Source organism: Notamacropus eugenii, chromosome 3 (genome assembly GCF_028372415.1).
Source record: "Notamacropus eugenii isolate mMacEug1 chromosome 3, mMacEug1.pri_v2, whole genome shotgun sequence".
In the NCBI taxonomy this organism is placed as follows: Eukaryota; Metazoa; Chordata; class Mammalia; order Diprotodontia; family Macropodidae; genus Notamacropus; species Notamacropus eugenii.
In genome coordinates this window covers 128,839,591-128,860,054 of record NC_092874.1, presented here as the reverse complement: position 1 = coordinate 128,860,054, position 20,464 = coordinate 128,839,591, and the positions used below count along the sequence as shown (strand labels likewise).

Below are 20,464 nucleotides of genomic sequence, written 5' to 3'. Positions count from 1 at the left end.
ACAAACATGTATATTTATAAACATGCATATATAAAGATGCAAACATCCATATAAACTCATTCTTTTAAAAGACATATCTTATATCTTAAGTGTACACATATTTATATATATCATAAATATTTAAAGGGAGAAAATTCTTTTCATCCAACTTTTTAACATATACATATATATATACATATTGGCTTGACATGAGACACCTGTCAATTTTTTCAGGACTGTTTAATATTTTTTGAATAATGTAGATATTCATCTGCATATCTATATAGGTGAACCATAAGAATTTTTTTAAACAAAAACTAATTTTACTGCTGTAACTTTTTTGATATACGTTGACTGGTAAAGAATATCTGAGCTGCTGCTATGTCAAGATTCAAGGTACACTGATTTTACCTTTGTGCTGGAAAGAATAATAGGGTAACGGATTTAGCACTGGAAATGACTTTAGAGAACACCCTTACTTTACAGATAAGAAAACTGATGGAATGGATAAGTATCTTGACAAAGGTCATTCAAGGATCAAATAGCGGAGATCTCAATAGGTCATTCAGTGGAGGTCCTGTTTTCATGAACGTATCTGAGTAAATCCCTAAGACAGCTTTACTTATTGTATTGTGATAAGAAAAATCTAAATAGAATCAGATATGTCTAACAGAAATGGGATGAATACAAAAAAGAGAAAATAAATATGTAAGAAATAAGTATTTCAGGTTTATTTTGGGGGGATGACTCTCTAGACTGTATCAGCTCCCTGAGAATTACTCCTAAGTTATTCCAAATATCCAACTGAAATCTCTTCTATTTTAATGTAAGTCCTCTTCCTCTTCTATACATATAGAGGAAAAAAAACCTATTTTCAAACTGGTCATGAAACCTTTCAGATACTTGAAGGTTATAATCAAGTTAACCCATGACTTTTTCTTCTTTTGGCTTATCAATGTCAATCTCTTCATATGATAAAAAGCTAGTATTAGCACAGAAATGAAAATGTCATTTACAGCTTGAAGAAACTAATAATCTTATTTTGTAAAGGAAACAGGTAAAGCGGTTTTCTCATGGCCAGAAAGCTAGAGTTAAAACAGTCAAATATAAAACTGAATGAAGTGGAAATTCTTTAAAAATACAATAACTTGATTGAGCTAGTCAGCCCACTCATATTTTTGAGTCACAAAAATTCACTCCTTTTTTGTTCTAGTCCTAGGTAGATATTTGCTTTCCTCTGTTACCAGGGACAAGTTTACTGATGTCTTTTATCCCAGGCCCTCCCAATCCGTGGTTCACTTCTCTCTAATATTTAATTTGTCTATTTAGGTGCAAGGTGCATGGCCACAAAGAAGCACATGGCAAGGTCTTTGTCCTCAAGGAAGGTGACCATGTTAAGATAATTACCAGTGAAAGGCTCTATAAGAAATGCATCAAGTGTGTGGTATGGATTGCCAGTAATAAGACCAGGGCAGAGAAAGTAGTGGTCACTTTAGGAACTAGCAGTGTGGTCAGTTTCAGAGGAGGACTTTGAGTTTAACCTTGGTAGATGGGTAAGATGAGCTACCAAAAGAGAAAGAGAAAGGAATTTCAAATGAAAGGAGCCTTCACTGTACTCACTGGAAGGTAGATTGAAATGACATTGCAGAAAGCTTTGCATTAAGAAGGCAAAGGATACTGGAAGTGATCCTGTAGGCAACTGGGGAACCATTGTAGGATTTTTGAGCAGGGAAGCAATACTATGAATGATCCTTTGCTGGATAGACTGGAGAAGAGTACCCTTATAAACATAAGGGAAACCATACCTGAAATGGCTAATTTGGTTTTCTAAAAGGGATGACAGTCTTTCTTTAATCTCTTCGAACCTTTCTTTTTCTTCCACAGAAACAGTTCCAATTCCATCAGGTCTGTAAAAGGGAGAGAAAACACCATTTAATTACAGACAACAGTTTTGTTTTTACACGTTGCTTGGTGCTATGCATCCAGTGTGGATCTGCAAAGTATTTTAATGTCAGATCCACACAATTTCAATAATCTATATTATCTAGACATTTTCTGACCTCGTTTTTGTCTTGAAAAGCCCTTACAACAAAGGTTATTAGTTTGAATTATACAGATTGTCTTGTTGCATAAATAAAATACATTGGATAAATTTGCAAACATTTCCTTCGTGTGCTGACCTAGAATGAAAGGAACTAAACTATTTTCTATTAGCCAGTGTTCAAGGTAATGGATTATGAGAAATATTTTCCAGATTTACAGAAAACAATGAAAAGTCCTTGAAAATGCTTGTGAATAGTATTTTCTAGTAGTACCAAACATTTAGCAAGGGAAGTGAATGCTGTACAAGTTATAATATTATAAAATTCTACTGAATGGACTTTAAAATTTATTAACTATTTTCATACCAAATAATGGTGACAATTTTTACTTTTACCTGGAGGAAAATTTTTTTTGGGGGAAATGCATATTATGTATGCAATTAGAAACCCCTGCTGCTGTTGGGATTATATATATTTTTAATTAAAATATAAACGTATGTATATACACGCAAAAGGACAAATATTTAAAGAAAACTGGGGATTGAATATAATTCTTTCTTAATTCAGATTCAGAATGAAAGTGAGGATACATCTATATTAGAGGAATTTATAGTTTTAGCTGTATCCTTTCTACAATTTGATCACCTATGATTCTCCTACTGAATTCTGACTCTGAATATAAATATATTTTTGGTCAAAGAACTAGATATAAATCATATTTTTACCATCTTTACCTCATAATATGTCCTTGGTGATAATTAATAATTCCTGTCCTTATTAATTCTACTTTCTAAAGATTCCACTTTTAATTCTTGAATATCAGAAGCGGAAGATTGTTTCCCATTATTTCTTTTTTTCATTTTAAAATGTGTCATTATATACAAAAGATAAAAAAGGAATGCATATTTCATGAGAATTAAAGAAAAAACATTTTTTAATAACTTTGGACACATTTATATTTGATGTGTTCATTGTGATATATATGGAGATGTATCTTTGATGCTTGTTAACTATAGTCAATTAAAATTAAAGCAATTAATTTTAAAAGTTGCATTTTAATCACAATGACATAAAGACCTTTCATTCAGCAATCAGATCAAAAGCATCTCAAGTGGAATGAATTTTTCCTACGTGTAGATGAATCATTTAAGTGTTTACATATAAATTTAGAAATTACTAAGGTTTATTCTTTAAAAATATTTCTTGCAATTATATCTTATCCTTAGTTTATAAAATGCCAAAAGTTTGATTTTCTATTCTGGATAATTTATCAGTAACATTTGTTCCATCAGAAAGAATTTTAATTTACCCTTTCACAGAAAAAAAAAAACACCCAAATGTCAAAATATTGGTCATTCATTATTTCTTCAGAGAATAGGAAAAAAAGTTCCTCTATAATGAGGGAAAAGTATAAAAAAAGGATAGCAATTAAGTATTAGCTGATGATGAAAGGTGAAAACAGTTTTATAATAATGGACTTCTCAGGTAATACTTTGACAAATCAACCTTCTTACACAGAGCAGCTGGTACATGCCAAACATAGATATGCACAGGTGTTTCCCTGGTCTTAATATTAACAAGCATAAAATCGTTCATGGAAGATTAGTCACAAGAACTAATGGGAGGTTAAGTTTATTCATCAAGGGTAAAGCTTAGGGATCCAGAGGTTCATGACATCATCACATGAAGCAACTTTATTTTTCAGCTAAAAGATTTTTCTCCTTAACTTGTTGGGTCCAAGCATATAACTTCCTTGAATTTTCAAATATTCCAGGGACAGCAATAAAACCAAATGTACTGAAGATACATGTGACTATTTCTATTGCTTTAGTATTTCACAAACTTGACATGAAAGAGCAAATAACTTATCTCCCTTGTTCTGATGAACAGCATGACACTCTGCCTCAGCACTCTGACAGACACAACATGGTTGTATCTGAGCGAATTTCACTGTTAATGCTTGGGGTTGTCAGGTGAGATCATGATCACAGGATTCAAATAAAGAGCTCTGTCATATTAAACCTCACTGGGACATGTCATATACATGACAGATAGGAGCCAGGGGTCTACACAGTGACATGTGAGAAAGGTAAGCCAGGACAATGTCACATCGGTCAGCCTTCACCACAACAGGAATTGTCTTACACACTGAGGGGTTGTCACTTTGCTGCATGTATTATCAAGAGAGGTATCAGCCTGGCATGTTAAATAAAGCACCTACCACTTAGACTTCTTCACATGTGCTGATTATACTCCAAGTAGCTAAATGAATATGCAGTTCATAATGAGTGTATAAAATGCCCTCCACCCCAAATTATTGACACATATTACTAAGTATATATATTATCCAGTGAAAGGAGAGTCTGTACATTCATCCAAAGTAATCCTCTCAGATATTGTTTTCTACAGCAAGCTTACAAAGGAAACTCTAAAGAACTTCCAACCAGAAATGAGGAAGCATAATTAGTATTAAAACATAATATAATTACAGCTGAGACATACTGATAGTTAAAACTATTTAAAAATATAACCTTTCACCAGAAATTACAAGCTTTAAAATCCATGAGAATTTCAAATGAAATTGACATATTTCATGTCATTATGACATAATTTCAATACATCAATTATCACATTAAGATTTCAGTTCAAGAAAGCCAACACCTTAAATATGAAATACAGATATTACTGAATGACTCATTTTAAAGTATGAACTTTCAGTAAGCCTTAAATGAATATAACAATGAAACTGTAAGTACTGGATTCATTTGATTGATCTGTTAAGTGCATATGTACGCACAAGACATTCTGCTAGCTGATCATAAGTGTTTATATATATATGTATATATAGGTACATGCATATATAAAATTATATGATATACATATACATATAAAGTTTTATTTCCCCAATTACATGTAAAATAATTTTAACATTAATTTTAAAAAAATCTGAGTTCCAAATTCTTTATTCCTTTCCTTCTCCCCTTCCCAAGATGGTCAGCAATTTGATATAGGTTATACATGTGCAGTCATGCAAAACATATTTCCATATTGATACTATATATTTTTTAAAAATCTTTATGTACAAATCTAGATTTTGTACATATTAGCAATGATAAATGTAAAAACTAGAAAAGCATCATTAAGCCAAGTTTTGTGTTACTGATTATAGCTAGCACTAAATTATTATTACAAACACTATTAATAATATTAATAAAGCACAAATTATTTGGAAACTTTTATGGTCTGAAAGTAGAAAGAATAGGAAATTAAAAATAGGAAATTTTTTAATATGGATAAAAAGGTTTCTATATAAAACTTTAACATCCATTTATAGATAGAATTAAAGATCAAGGCAGAATTTTATTACTATTTAGTAATTTAGAATTAGTAACTTCATTAATAAATTAAATCATGATCTTTTAAATCTAAGAAGAAAAAAATTTTTTTCTCAACATAAAAACAATGAAAACTGCATCTTTTCATAAGTATACATTTGTAATATCACTGGTAAAAACATAGTAGAATAAAAATATTAATTATTTTAAAATCTAACAAATTCCTTCACTTCCTTTTAAAACATTAATTGAAGGACCCCAGGCAAGTCACTTAACTTCTGCTTTTGCCTACTGGAGAAAGAAATGACAAACCACTTTAGTATCTTTGTCAAACAAACCCCATATGGGGTCACAAAGAGTCAGGCATGACTAAATGACCAAACAGTAACATATGATGATCCACTGACCATTAGATATCAACATGGTTCCAATGGTGAAGGTGGGGAGTGGGGAAGGATAGCTATGATTCACATCTGTCTTTCATTTTCTAAAGAGAGGACAGTAATAGACAATGTGAGATTTCTATAGAAGGAGAGTCCCTTAGGAATGGAGTTTAAGGTAACTACAAAAAAGAAAATATCTCTCAAGTGAAACTCCTCCTTTTAATTAAAAATGTAATTAATCAAGCCATTACATGGAATTTATTCTCTGCTTTAACCAATAAGCACTCAAAGGCCAAATGTTCATATTAATCATTCTTCCAACATTCTTCCAAAGGGGATTTAGTACAGCATGACTAATAGTTGTGGCTGTCCCACCCGAGCTTATACTTATGCATGGTGCTTTTTCACATAGAACAAAACAAAAGGAGTTTTTGAAAGCTCTATTCATTATAAAAATGGTTTATAAGTTCTAGCCATGTTTGTTGTATGAGCTTTCTTAATGGAAAGAAGGATCTGCACTGTTTTTGAGATTTCTGATTTGTTGATCTAGCAGATTTAGAATATATAAAAATTAATTTAAGTATATAGGGCACATCATATTGGGATACTTACCATCACTATACTTGAAAGTAGCAGATTTAACAGTCCTATATTAGAAAATGTATATAGGATTGTACCAACAACCATAAAAACACCTTATTTTAGGCAGTACAAGTCTATTCTTTTTTTTTTCATTTTATGAATTTAAGAAGCCTCTATGTTTAATTCATTATCCTGACATGACTCAATACCATGTAAGCCTGAAAATAATTCATTACTGAACTTTTAAAAAAGTATTTGGTTCAATCAGTACCACCTGAACTATGCCAGCATCTATGACTGCTTATTTGAGACAGCAGATTTCTTCCAGGGCTCTTATAGGAAGTATATTACAAGCTTCAATGTGTTCCTGATTAATTTTAGTGCTCCTTATCTTTGATGCTAATATTACCTATAAAATATTATTAAAAGTATGCTTCCACAATACATCAGAGCATATGGTAGATATCTACTATGTGAGAAATAATAAATTGCATCAATACCCAAAAAGGTCTTTTTGCTTTGTTCAGTGATGTTCCTTCATGTCTGATTCTTCATGACCCTACTTGGGGTTTTCTTGGCTAGATATTAGAGTGGTTTGCCTCTCTTCTCCAGCTCATTTTACAGATGAGAAAACTGAGGCAAAAAGTACCTTGCCCAGTGTCTGAGGTCATATCTGAACTCAGGATGATGAGTCTTCCTGACTCCAGGCCCAGCACTCTAACCACTAGCAGTCTGAAAAGGTCTTTAGAGGACAGATTTAGAACTAGAAGTGGCTTTGAGGTCTTGGCTCCTCTGACATCTCCCTTCTCTTTATTTTATATATGAGTACACTGAAGTCCAGAAAAATTATGTGAATTTCTCAAGAATTCTCAGTGAGTGGCAAAAGTTGGTATTTGAATCTAGGTCCTTTGACTTCAAATTCAGAACTCATTTAATGTTGCCCCTGATACTCTATGGGCACCCACGATGATCAGTATGTATGAATAAGATTTAACAGAAAATTATAATAAAAGAGCTCAAATAATAATAACAAAATTATAGAATAACATATAATAATAAACAGAATAATATAAAATAGATAATAATACTAAAAAGATCAAAGGGAACAACTTATAGTAACCTTTCTATATTTTAAATGAGTTTTATTGCCTAAAGAAATTTTAGTTACTTTAAAATTTGGGCATTTTTATTTCAATACAGAACTCAATCGTTAATGTTCAGTGCCTGGGACAGGTAATGCTTTGATTTGGTGTGCACTCTCGCTAATGACTGATCTGCTTAGTGTTTTTACAAATTAAAGATTATATGGAGAAAGAATTAAAAAAATTTTTTGATGAAAAAATGACAAAATATCTAGGGGAAGGTAGGTATGACCCATAGTCATAGACTGCGTTCCTAAGTTGCAATCTTTTATCTCCAAGCCTACTGGAACAGAACAGGACAGATTTTTTTTTTTTTGCAGAAATTAATTTTAATCATGGGTGTGACAAGGTAGTGAGAGATAGCTTGTTAGGCAGGTAGGAAAAAAGAGTGAAGGAACAAGACTAAATAAAGGAACAGTTGGCTCAGATGAACTGAAAGAAAACAGGAAAACTGGAGAGAAAGATAAGAAAGTAGGAAAGGATGTAACAAACAATCTGACAAACAGTGTTTTCCTTTTTTGAACTGTTTGTAGGAACTTAACAAATCAGACCCATTATATTGCTGTGTCCCAGCACCAACAAAACCACATGAAACCCACATCTGAAGGGGATATAGAAAACATGAAAAGCTCACTTTACCATATATGTGACTAATGGTCGTTTTAAATAAGCAAATTCAAAGTCTTGTTCATATTATAAGTAAATGAAACCAATTTTAAAAAACCATTTCTTCCATATCTGTACTCACCTTCTAGATAATTACAAGAACAAAATTATGAGGAAAGAATTTTCATCACTACCTTTAGAACGTGAGGTCCTTCAGGGCAGGGAGCAGGTTTTTTTCTATTTATCTTTTGTCCTTTGTATATCCAGCATTTACCACAGTACTAGAAACTAAGTAAGCCTTAAATAAATGCTTGTTGATTGTAATTTAATCCCAAAGTATAAAGGAGGTATTAAGGAACTTTCCCACAACCTTCCTACAACAATTACAATGTCCCTAACGCAGGATAAAGACAATTTATATCATAGGAAAGATTTTATGATTGCTAATTATGAATCATTAGTTACACCCTTTGGGTTTCTATATAAAAGAAGTAGCTAGGTGGTACAGTGAATAGAGAGTATCCGACCTGGAGTCAGGAGGACTCATCTTCCTGAGTTTACATCTCGCCTCAGACACTTACTAGCTGTGTGACCCTGGGCAAGTCACTCTAACCCTGTTGCCCTCAATTTTCTCATCTATAAAATGAGCTGGAGAAGGAAAGGCAAACCACTCCAGTATCTTTGTCAAGAAAATCCCAAATGGGATCAGGAAGAGTCAGATGTGACAAAAACAACTGGGCAACAGCAACATAAATGAAATAATTCATTCAGCAGTTGAAGTATCTAGGATTGAGACAGCTTTGTGGAGGCAGACCTCCCTTCACCTGTACTAAAGGACAGCAGAGAGAGGGAAGTATTTTCTCTTCTCCTCTATTGGTCATGCCATCAGAGCTACAAGAACTGCACCCATCCAGCAGCAGAAAATCAAGGACAGACATAAATACAAGAGAGTTACTCAAGAGAGGAAGGAACTTCAAGTAGTGTGGCTGCCTTAAAGCAGTGAAGAGACCAGACTATTGCCTCAAAAAGGAAATAGCTGAGTGGCCCTTCTAGCAAAGATGCTATACCTAATGGAAGCTGTGTGAAGATTCTACAAAGAGAGAAAGCACTTCCAGGGCATGCAGTGCCATGACTTCTGAGTTATCCTTGGCCACACATACATCCTTAACATGTGACCCATTACCACTATCTCTTAAGTCTTAGTTCACTCTTCCCATGAGTGCTGTGTGTGTCTGAGGAAGAGAACACCCCAAGGCTTTTGGGGGAAATGTTTCTGTCAACTACTGTTACAATATCACCTAAATAAATTTCTTCCCTAAAAGCTAATTAAGCTTCTGATTAATTGTTTATGGAAATGAACATACTAGTGAGTGCGTATAAACTACAGGTGTTGAAGTAGCTACCCACAGGGTTGTTGCTAGAACTGGAGGTGGCAACAAATCTGTGGGGACTCAACCTTTGAGTATAAGTTTACATTTAGGGATTTACCCAGAGGGGGTATGACAACAGTATATAATAGTTTCAAAGTATTTTCACATACTCTAGGAAATAGTCATTAAATTTGAAGAAGACTGGAGTTAGGGGAGAATTAAGCATCATTTTCAAATATCTGAATATTTGTCACTTGGATTTATCATCTTTATTCTTCATCTCACAGGAAAGAGAGAGGGATAATGGGTAGAAATTAATAAGAGGAAGATTTTGCCTCAATATAAGGCAAGTATTATCAACAATTAAGGCTGTCTAAAAACAGGATTGTCATACTGTGAATCAGCTTAGGGGAATACTAAGTTCCATGTCACTAGAAGGGCTAAAGCAGAGGGAAAGACAAAAAAAAAAAAAAAAAAAAAAAAAAGGAAAAAAAAGATCCTTATTTTGGATGTTGTCATAGATAGCTATGTTTCAAGTAGAAGTCCTGGTAATTTACTTTTTAGGTCCTTTCCAGCTCAGAAACTATGCTTCATTATCTCATTTGAGACTCAAAACAGCTGTGTGTGTGTGTGTGTGTGTGTGTGTGTGTGTGTGTGTGTGCGCGCACGCACATGCGTGTGCATACCCACGTGTATGCATGTGTGTGTGGCAGAATTGGGGAGAGGGTAAGTTAGTTAAACATGATAATCTTCATTTTAAAGATAAGGAAAGTGAAGGTCAGAGAGAGCATGTGACACAACTAGTCAATGACACAGGTGGAACTAGAACCCAGTACCTCGAACTCCTTTGCTCAGGTATTGTATATGTCTCCTTGCATCATTATTGTATATAAATTGTCAAACAAATTAGAAATATACATTAGAAATCATTTAATCTGCTGTTTAATTGAAATTTCATGAAAGGTGAAGAATATATTTTTAGAGACTGAAATAGATCCTTCTATACCTAACTTTACACCTAATTTCTTAGTAAATGAAATTTGCCACCTTTAGTTTCTAGAATGTCTCAACTAGAACAATTAAGGGGAAATTGACCCTGAAAATGTGGCACTTTTTAGCTTCTTTCATTAGAGTTAATTATACATTTTCCATTTTCATCAGGCATTTCAATGCAATTCTGCAAATGTTTATTTATCAGTGTCTAGCTATAGGACATTGTAGGGGGTGCTTTGGGAAATACAGAATTTAGAATAGATGTGGTCCCTGCGTCCATGGAGTTTATAGGCTGGTAGGGGAATGTGGCATATGGACAATTAACTACCAGACCTCATTTTTTGGGACCAGATCTTTGATTTCATTGGCATACTGAATTCCCAGTGAGGAAACTCCATTTATCAATGAAAATTGGTATCTACACTGCAGTTTACCATCTACAAAAGGTTTTCTGAGAGGCACTGAATGGGTTAAGTGAGGGTCCCACAACCAGTATGTGTCAGAGGCAAAATCTGAAACTGAGTTTTCCTTCCTCTCTGCCTGCTATGCCATGCTTTCTTGTTAGCTTAACAAATAATGCGTAAGTGTACCTACTGAGCTGTTAATGTGATTTCTGTTTTTAAAATTTATTTAGTATTTAATTTTTCCCCAGTTACATATAAACAATTTTTAACATTTGTTTTTAAAACTTTGAGTTCCAATTTCTCTCCCTTCCTCCTGTCTCCCATTTGCTTCCATTCTAATTTTTGAATTCTAATTCTAATGGAGCTTTTCTTTGCTCCATTCTAATTTTTAAGGAATTATTTTCTTCAGTGAGCTTTTGAACCTCCTTTTCCATTTGTCCAATTTTGCTTTTTAAGGCATTCTTCTCCTCATTGGCTTTTTGGATGCCTTTTGTTATTTGGTCTAGTCTATTTTTAAGGTATTATTTTCTTCACCATTTTTTTTGACATCCCCTTCACCAAGTTGTTAACTTGTTTTTCATGTCTTATATCACCCTCATTTCTGTTCTCCATTTTCCTCTATTTCTCTTACTTGATTTTTAAAATTCTTTTTGAGCTCTTCCATGGCCTGAGACGAATACATATTTTCATGGAGGCTTTGGATATACGAGTTCGACTTTGCTCTTTTCTTATGATTGTGTGTTTTGATCTTTTTTGTTACCAAAATAAAATTCTATAGTCTGAGTTTTTTCCCATTGTTTGCTTATTTTCCATCCTTCTTGATTTTTTAACTCTGTTAAGGTAGGGCTCTGCTTTCAGTGTGGAGGGCATAATATTCCAAGCTTCAGGGATTTTGTGTAGCTGTTTTCAGAAATACTTGTAGGGACCTATAAGTTTTCAGTTCTTCCAAGGGGTATGATCAAAGGAGAGGTGGTTATTCCTCTCCTGGCCTGTGTTCTTGCCTGTGAGTGACGACAAGCACTCTTTTCTACCCTGGAACTATGAGGAGGGTACCCTTTCTTGCTGCCCCAAGCTCTGCTATGCCAGTGCTCTTCCTTGCCTCAGGACTGCCACCCAGGAATGTGACCCAGATCCTAATATGGGTAAAGCAACAGAGTCCTGCTTCAGTGCCAGCAAAGAGACCCTTTTAATCTCCTGTCAATCAGTTGTTCAATACCTTACCTTCTTTGGGCTAAGAGCTCTGGAAACTGCCACAGCCAATGTCATTAACACTGATGATTCAGTCACTCCCAAGGTCTGCTTCTGGTTTGCTGGGGCTGGGACTGGATTTTGCTCCTTTCTCATCCAGGTCCAACAGCCCTTTCCTACTGATGTTCAAAGCTGTCTTTGGCATTTGTAGGTTAAGAAGTCTGGAAACCACAGCTGTCAGTGTTACAGTCCCCTAAAACCTGCTCTGGGTTTGCTGGAGCCTGGTCTGTGCAGGCATGGTCTGGGCTGGAGTATGCTCCTTTCTCAGCCTGGTGCAACAGACCCTTCCTATTGACCTTCCAGGCTGTCTTGGCCTGGAGATTTGCTTCACTCTTTTTGTAGGTTCTGCTGCTCTAGAATTTTTTAGAGTTTTTTACAGGTATTTGGAAGGGTTTGGAGGAGGGCTCAGATGAGTCCCTGATTTTACTCTGCCAACTTGGCTCCACCTCCTAATATATGATTTCTGCCAGTAAAAAGGCTGTTACTGGTTCTTTTATTTTTTTTTTCTGGCAGGTGGGAGGGGGATCAGGAATCAGGTATAGCTTCAGAGAAGGCTTAGCATTATGTTAAGTTTGAAAGATTTTAAAGACCAGGTAGGAATCCAGTGTATGAATAAGGAAAGACACAAGGAATGTGAACCAAAGCAGGAAAGTTCAGGACCCATTCAGGGTAAAGAGGATGGTCCAGTTTGGATGCAGCTGAGATTATGTGGGGTAAGTAGCCCAGGAAAGCTAGGGTGTCAAATCATGGAAGGCCTTGAATATCATATAAAGAAGATTAACCTGTAATAGACCAATGATTTTGGAGTCAGACGACTCAGGCTCAAATTCTGGTTGTGCCCCTTTTCATCTCTAGGACTTCAAAAGTCACTTCACTCTCTGAGGTATCAGTTTGCTCAACTACAAAATGAAATGCTTTAAGTGGTTTCTCAGTTCATTTCTAGGACTAAAATCTTAGGATTTTTATAAAGGAAGAGAAAGAAAAAAGAGGATAAATATATAGGGCCTACTATATGCCAGGCACTGTACTAAGGGTTTTTTACAGATATCTCAACTGATCCTCACCACCATCCGATGAGGTAAGTGCTATTAGTATCCTCATTTTACAGCTAAGAAAACTGAGGGACACAAAAGTTAAGTGATTTGGCCTGGAGAACTGCTGAGGCAGTGTTTGAACTAGTTTTCCTGACTCCAAGGCCCAGCTTTTTATGCAATGTATCATCCTAGCTGCCTCTACAATCTTATGTGCTTTTTTTTTTTAATGAATTCTACTTAGTAAGCAATAGGGAGACAGTGAAGATTTCTAAGGAGAGGAGCGACATGACCAAAGTGATATTAAAAAACCCAAACAGATTGTTTTTTTTAAACTCAATTAAGATCAGGATCTCAAAATAAATGTCTATGTTCATCTGAAGGTTAAAAACTTGTTTCACAGGTCAAGAAAGTTCCATAATAAATCTGGACCTTCATAGAAAGTTGTAGCCACAGATTTTATCCAATACAGTTCACATAAGAATAGTCTATGAATTATGATATGATATCATGATAATAATTATAATAACTTAGATTTGTCTAGGGTTTTAAGGTTTACAAAGTATTCTCATAACTGTGAGGTAGATCATTAAGCCACGTATAATGAGAGATACAGCTAGAGATATTTCTTAATTGCTCTATAAATAGGGACAGGGAAAGATGGATCAGTTTAATAAAGGTACCTTTTTAATCAGTCCTTATTGATTATGAAGATAGCAAAAGCAACTGAAATTTACTTATTGCTTCACCAACATTATTTCATTGAATATTCATTATGATCTCTCCAAAAGGTTCACAAGGTTCATATAACCTGTGCTTGCTATCTATTTCCTTATTCAGTCGTCAGACCCCTGCAATCTGACTTCAGTCGGTTCCTTCTCTCTGCAATATCTACACCCTCTAGAGTCCTAAGCTTCATAACTGCCAAATTCAATGGACTTTTCTGACTTCTCATCCTCCTTGTTCTACCTCCTTCATCTGACACTCCTGACTTTCTGCCCTCTTAGCATTTTCTAGCCTCCTGTGCTCTTCTCCTCTGCTCTACTCCTGGTAGTTCTACCTCCCTGGTCTCCTCAGTTCTTTTACCTCTAATCATTCATTCAGTGTCAGCTTTTCCTGAGACTCTGTCTTCCTTGGCAGTTTTCTACCCAGTCATGGCTTCAATGATAATAATAATAATCCTTTTGTATGGAACTCCTCTCTCCTGAGCTCCAGTCCCACATTTCTCTCTGTTTGCTCCATATCTGTCTCAGTGTCCCACTCCTCAAATACAATGTGACACAAAGAGAACTCACCCCTTCTAACTTCAATTGAACATCTCTCCTCCCAATCCACTTTACTTCCTTCCTTTGCTTTCCATGTGATCAGTGGACAAATCATCTCGATTCTACCTTCATAATATCTCTTTCATCTGTCCTCAAATTTCCACTTCCCCCACACTGATTCATGTCCCCTCATCACCTCTTACCTCAACCATTCTAATGGTTTTCTAAATGATCTCTCTACCTTCTTTGAGCTATCCTTCATAACCTTGCCAAAATACCATGTGAATTTCTCATGAGCTCATCATTATCATTAAAGATTTATTTAGTCCTCTCTAACACATGCAAAGCACTAGGGAAACAAAGAGACAGAAAGCCGAGCCCTTGTCATGACAAAGAGATGGGAAGGAGCTTTCCTTTTGTCTATTTCTGTGGAGACTGATGTAGTTGATGTGGGTAAATTCCTGTGCATTTCTTTTCCATGTTCATCACTGCATCTTTGTTGTGGACAAATATCCTAACGTTAGGCATTCCATAACTTCATTAAAAACAGCAGCAACAAGAAACCTTGCTATTCATTCTTTCACAAGAAATGTATAGTAGATACTGAGCCAGCCATGGAATAAAGATGACCTGATCTCCTCTTACTTACTGTCAATCCTAGAGAGATAATTTTTTTTTCCCAATTTAATTGCCCTCTTTAACTTTAGTGTCTATGTTTAACTCTAGTGTCTATGTGTCCATGTTTAACTTTAGTGTCTATGTTTAACTCTAGTGTCTGTCTATGTTTAACTCTAGTGTCTATGTGTCTATGTTTAACTCTAGTGTCTATGTTGGCAGGGGAAGAAAGAACGGAAACAAGCATTGATTAAGCACCTAGCATTTACCAGGCACTTTTAAGGGCAATCTCAATTGATCCTCATAACAGTGGCAACTATATGACACTTGCTTGATTTTGTAAATGGCCAGTAGGTAAATGGGAACCTTTGGTCTTCATTTGTCTTTTATAGGATCTTTTACATTCCCCCCAATTTTCCCTCCCCCCTTAACTTACCCTTCCCTATGAGGAATACATGACATTAGCCAGCTTCCTCTGGAGAGAGTGAGAAAGGGAGAGACACCTAGACGGTGGTATTTTTGAACTGTCAATTCAGCCGGCAGCACAGCGGGTAGAAGGCACTTTGCACTTCGTGTATTTCCCACCAATATTCATTTGTGAACAAGAGGGAAAGAATGGGGAGTCACAGCATGAGAGTAAGATGTCAGGGAGGATGGTCAAAAAGCAAACAAATATCTCCTTTCTGTTTCTGTTTGTTTCCTTAACCTATGCTCCTTCCCAGCTGTCTAACCCAGAACGACATCCTTCAGAAGTTCATGGCCATTTAGATAAGTAGTGTTCTTTCCTTCCCCTGAAATTACCAAGTTCTCAATCCTGGAAAGCAAAGAGAAGAAATTCTGTGCCTATAAATTTCAGTGAGAGGAATCACACTTCATCTGATGAAGGAAGCTTATTTTGGAGAAGAAATCTAAAAAACAAATTCTTTGATCTCAAAATACAGATCTTTTGCATTTTCACTTTAAAAAAATAATAATATAACTATGTTGATGGGTTTGGAAAAGAACACAGAGGCAATGTTGCATAGTAGATACGGAGCCAGCCATGGAATGAAGATAACCTGATCTCCTCTTACTTTATAGAATATATGACTCTGGGCAAGTCACTTAACTTTTTCAAGGCCTGAAGCAACTCTCTGGGGCTTTTTGGTTTTTTAATTTTTTTATAGATTAATATCAATATTTTTATTATTAATATACCATTATCATAATTAACACTATAAAATTAACACTAAAATTAACTATGAAATTAACACTAAAAACACCAATCACACTATAAAATATTGGCTAATGATTGTAGTTGATATATTATGTAGGTATATATTAATTACTGACTTATTGTTATTAATGTATTATATATATGTATATATGAAGAAGTAGGAAGGCAGATATAATATGTAAATAAGGGAATGAGATGCAATGTAAAATGTGATGGTACCTTGCCAATCCTATTTTGAATATGTAGTGGAACCTGGATTGAAATGAAGACACACGACAAGTCAACCTGTTCCCAAAGAATAAAATGAAGTCTGAAAACATCTATATGGAAAAAATAAACAAATGGCAAGTGCATTGCTAATTTACAAAACAGGCAATTGGCATAACAAAAGCATTATAAGGCCTTGAGACAGAAGTTTTATCTATAAATGCAAAGTAAAATGGAGAACTGAGTGCATCGTTGGCATAATTCAAAGAAAATTGTGACTTTGTATTGGAGAAGAAAATATTTTTGAAGAGTGTGAATTGTCCATATAATAACTTAATTCTGCAGATGATTCTTTGTTGGTGGGAAATAGCTCAAAGAACTTGTTAATAATATACAGGGCCTTTTATATTAAATGGTTAATAAATATTTATTGATTTGCATGACTAAAAAGTGAATCCATTTTTTGAGTCAATATTTTCCTAAACTGAAAATTATTAAGAAAGAATTAACAAATCTCCCACTAAAACCACAATCCAGAAATCTTTTATAGAATTAAGCTGTCTATATAATAATGTTTAAAAAGAAAAAAAAACCCTCATTTAGGCTCTTAAATATCAATCTACATATATGTTCATAATACACACAACTATCTATCTATCTATCTATCTATCTATCTATCTATCTATCTATCTATCTATCTATCTATCTATCTATCATCTCTCCTTAGGATACCATTTTGACTGGATTGGGTAGACCAATATGTCCATACTGTCCAAGAGGACAGCTAGTCCAATCTGTAACATGCTAAATTTTTTTCTCTAAGTTAACTACCTGAAGTGTGGGGAAATCCACTACTTCCTGGGGCAGCCCATTCTGTCATTCAATAGCTAATTGTTAACAAGTTAGAAAAAAAATCCTATTGGAATATCTACCCAATTCTTCCTACTTTTGCCTTTTTTGACCAAGAAGAACAGGTCTAAACCCTCTTTCATTTCTGCCCAAGACAGTCCGTGACCATTCTGAGTTTGTCAAGATATTATTCTAATAAGTCCAAGATCAAGGGCTCAATTCTCATTTGAGGAAGTCAGCTTCACTTTTTTTTAGATTACATGTCTGATTTTGATTTGGCCATATGGTAAATATGTCATTGGTCAGAAAGGCGATGTGACAAGAAATTTTAGATAGATCAACACAAATCCATTACCACAGTCTAAGCCAGTAGGGTCAATTCAAAAGGAAGGACAGGAAAAAAATACACTTAAAAACACTGTTCATTGACTTTAGGAGAAGTCCTTAAGTGCTAGAAATTAATGGGTAACATACAAATTATTTATAGTCTTAAATGAATTACAGTCTAATTTGTGACATCTCTAAGAAAATGTCCCATGAACTAGACGGGTTTTTTTGATATTCCATAATAAAATATCATTCTTTCCAATTAAAAACGTTTTCATGATAATTGACGTCTTGTGGTAGTCTCTTGGTTGAAAAGTGACCTATCACATAAAAGCTTGATATTTATGATCTACTCCAAAACAGATTTTTTGATTTCTATTTTAGAAAGTTCTAGTGCTAGGCATATACTAAATGCTTAATCATTGATAATTAATATTTTAGAAAAATATCAGTACCTAATAGAATAAAAGAAAATTTAATAAATACTCTTTTGATCCAGTGTTTGAAGGACAACCAACAGCCTAACCAAAGGCACATAGCTTGAGGAGGAGAACAAGCTCAGATGTTACATATTGTTGTGAGCAAACTGAACATCACTAAATGTGAAGTGTGATATTAACAAGCCTCTTTTCAGCAAGCTGTATCTAATATTGTCATTTAGGGACCACAAATCCAGGTACAATTTTAAAAAAGAGTTAGGAGGTTTGTTGATATTAAGTCAAACTTCTATTCCATGGGAACTAGACAAATATTTGCAACACCAAACAAAAAATACCCAAAAAGGAAAGTGAAGATTCTCTAAGTACAAACTTTTCTCCTCTCTGCTCTGATCAGAGAGATGCTTTGCAAGACTCAAGTAGCCTTTTTGGCCACAGGTATACATTGTGAATGCACTCTTTGTGTGTGTGTGTGTGTGTGTGTGTGTGTGTGTGTGTCTCTCTCTCTCTCTCTCACTCTCTGTCTCTCTCGTTAAACTTTAGCCATCAGGATTTTAGTCTTTTAGGGGATGTCAGGGGGACACTGAAGCAGCATAAAAAGCCAGCCACCCATGGAGTCTGAAACGCCTGAGCTATTTAAGTCCCTCCTCTGACATATACTGCCTGGGAGACCCTGGATAAGTTACTTATCCTCTTAGTTTCCCAGGCGGCTCTCTAAGACCAAATTGCAGAAGAGCTACCCCTTTGCTGAGATAGCAAGAATTCCATATACTAATGAAATCACAGGTCTTGACTTTATAAAGAGCCAGGTGCACGATCAGGTTTTATCTCCCTCTGGGTCTTCTCTATGCATCATGAGCCTAGCAGCTGGCTGATAGGGGATAATTACAGATTAGAGTGTCTGATGAAGTTCACCCTAAGGATTGACAGTCCTCTGCTGGAAGGCTAGGAAAAGTAAAGACTATTGCTGAAAGGCAAGACTCAATCTGGCCGGCTATCTTCCAAGGTACCTGGGTGATCCTAAGGCAAAGAAAGGAGTAGTATTTGTGAACTGAGGTTCATGATGCTGCTGTTGTCCTTTTATCACCTCTAACACCTCCTTGGTTGAATAGTTATTGATAAAACTGACTTAAACAACACCACACATTAAAATATGGATGGAATCACTGACTTACAAAGCCTACGTGGCTGTCAGAGACACTTGATTTGAATCATTTCAATGAATTTGTTTTGGGGGGGTGGTAGGAGGATTTTCTAAGCCAAAGCATAATTCTACCCCATAAAGGTTTGTCATTTTCTTTAAGTTTTCAGGTACATTGTATCAATCTAACAACTACATGTATTTATGTGTTGTTTTAGAGTTTTTCTCTCTTTTATTTAGATAGACTTTATTTCTCTAAAATAAATGCTAAACTACTTAACACCAGAGCCTGTCTATCTCTCATGGATCCATGAATGCTCTAAGCAATTAATAAATTCCTTTTTGAAAGACTTATAAGAATTAATTCTGAGTGAAGTGAGCAGAACCAGGAGAAAATTGTACAAAGTAACAGTAACATTGAAAGATGACCAACATTGACAGACTTAGCTTTCCTCTGCAAAGCGATGATCTTGGACAATTCCAAAAAAACTTATGAAGGAAAATGCTATCCACATCCAGAGAAAGAACTATGGAGTCTGAATGCAGATTGAAGTATACAATTTTCACTTTTTTTGTTTTTTTTTCTTTCTTTTGGTTTTTCTCTTTTGTTCTGATTCTTCTTTCCCAATATGACTAACGTGGAAATATGCTTAACATGACAGTACATGTTTAACCTATATTAGATTGCTTGCCATCTTAGAGAGGGAAGGGATGGAGAAAGAAAAAAAACTGAAACTCAAAATCTTATAAAAGTGGATGTTGAAAACTATCTTTACCATATAATTGAAAAAAATAAAAGTTATGTGGAAAAATGTAAAAATATAAAAAATGAAAGAATAGGTGGCTTCCTGTCCACATTATAGCACTTGCCAAATGCTTCTTCCTTTTGTTCAGATCCAAACCACCCCTCACCAGAACTACTGAAATAGGTTCCTAGTTGGTCTCTCCACTTCAAGTCTCTTTCTACACCAATCCATCCATTAGGGTTAGTTAGGTGGTACAGTGGATAGAGCACCAGTGCAGGAGTCAGGAGGACCTGAGTTCAAATCTCACCTCAGACACTTGACACTCACTAGCTGTGTGACCTTGGGCAAGTCACTTAACCCCAGTTGGGTCATCTCCAGTCATCCCGATGAATATCTGGTCACTGGTTTCAGATGGCTCTGAAGGAGAAGTGAGGCTGGTGACCTACACAGCCCTCCCTCCCTCAAAACAAAGTCAAGTGCAAGTCATGTCATTATTTCTCTGATAGCATGATCTTCTTCGACAACGAAGGATGAACACACACACAC

General features: G+C 35.2%; 1 protein-coding gene across 17 annotated transcripts in view; it reads right to left on the bottom strand.

Moving 5' to 3' along the window:
- The window catches only part of CADPS2 (calcium dependent secretion activator 2), a 741,873-nt gene that overhangs the window by 156,340 nt on the left and 565,069 nt on the right, over positions 1–20,464 (bottom strand). For all 17 annotated transcript variants that reach the window (XM_072652868.1, XM_072652877.1, XM_072652869.1 and 14 more), the window contains exon 14: positions 1,785–1,886. In XM_072652868.1, coding sequence (XP_072508969.1) covers positions 1,785–1,886 — 102 coding nt within the window. The remainder of the gene's footprint in view (positions 1–1,784; positions 1,887–20,464) is intronic.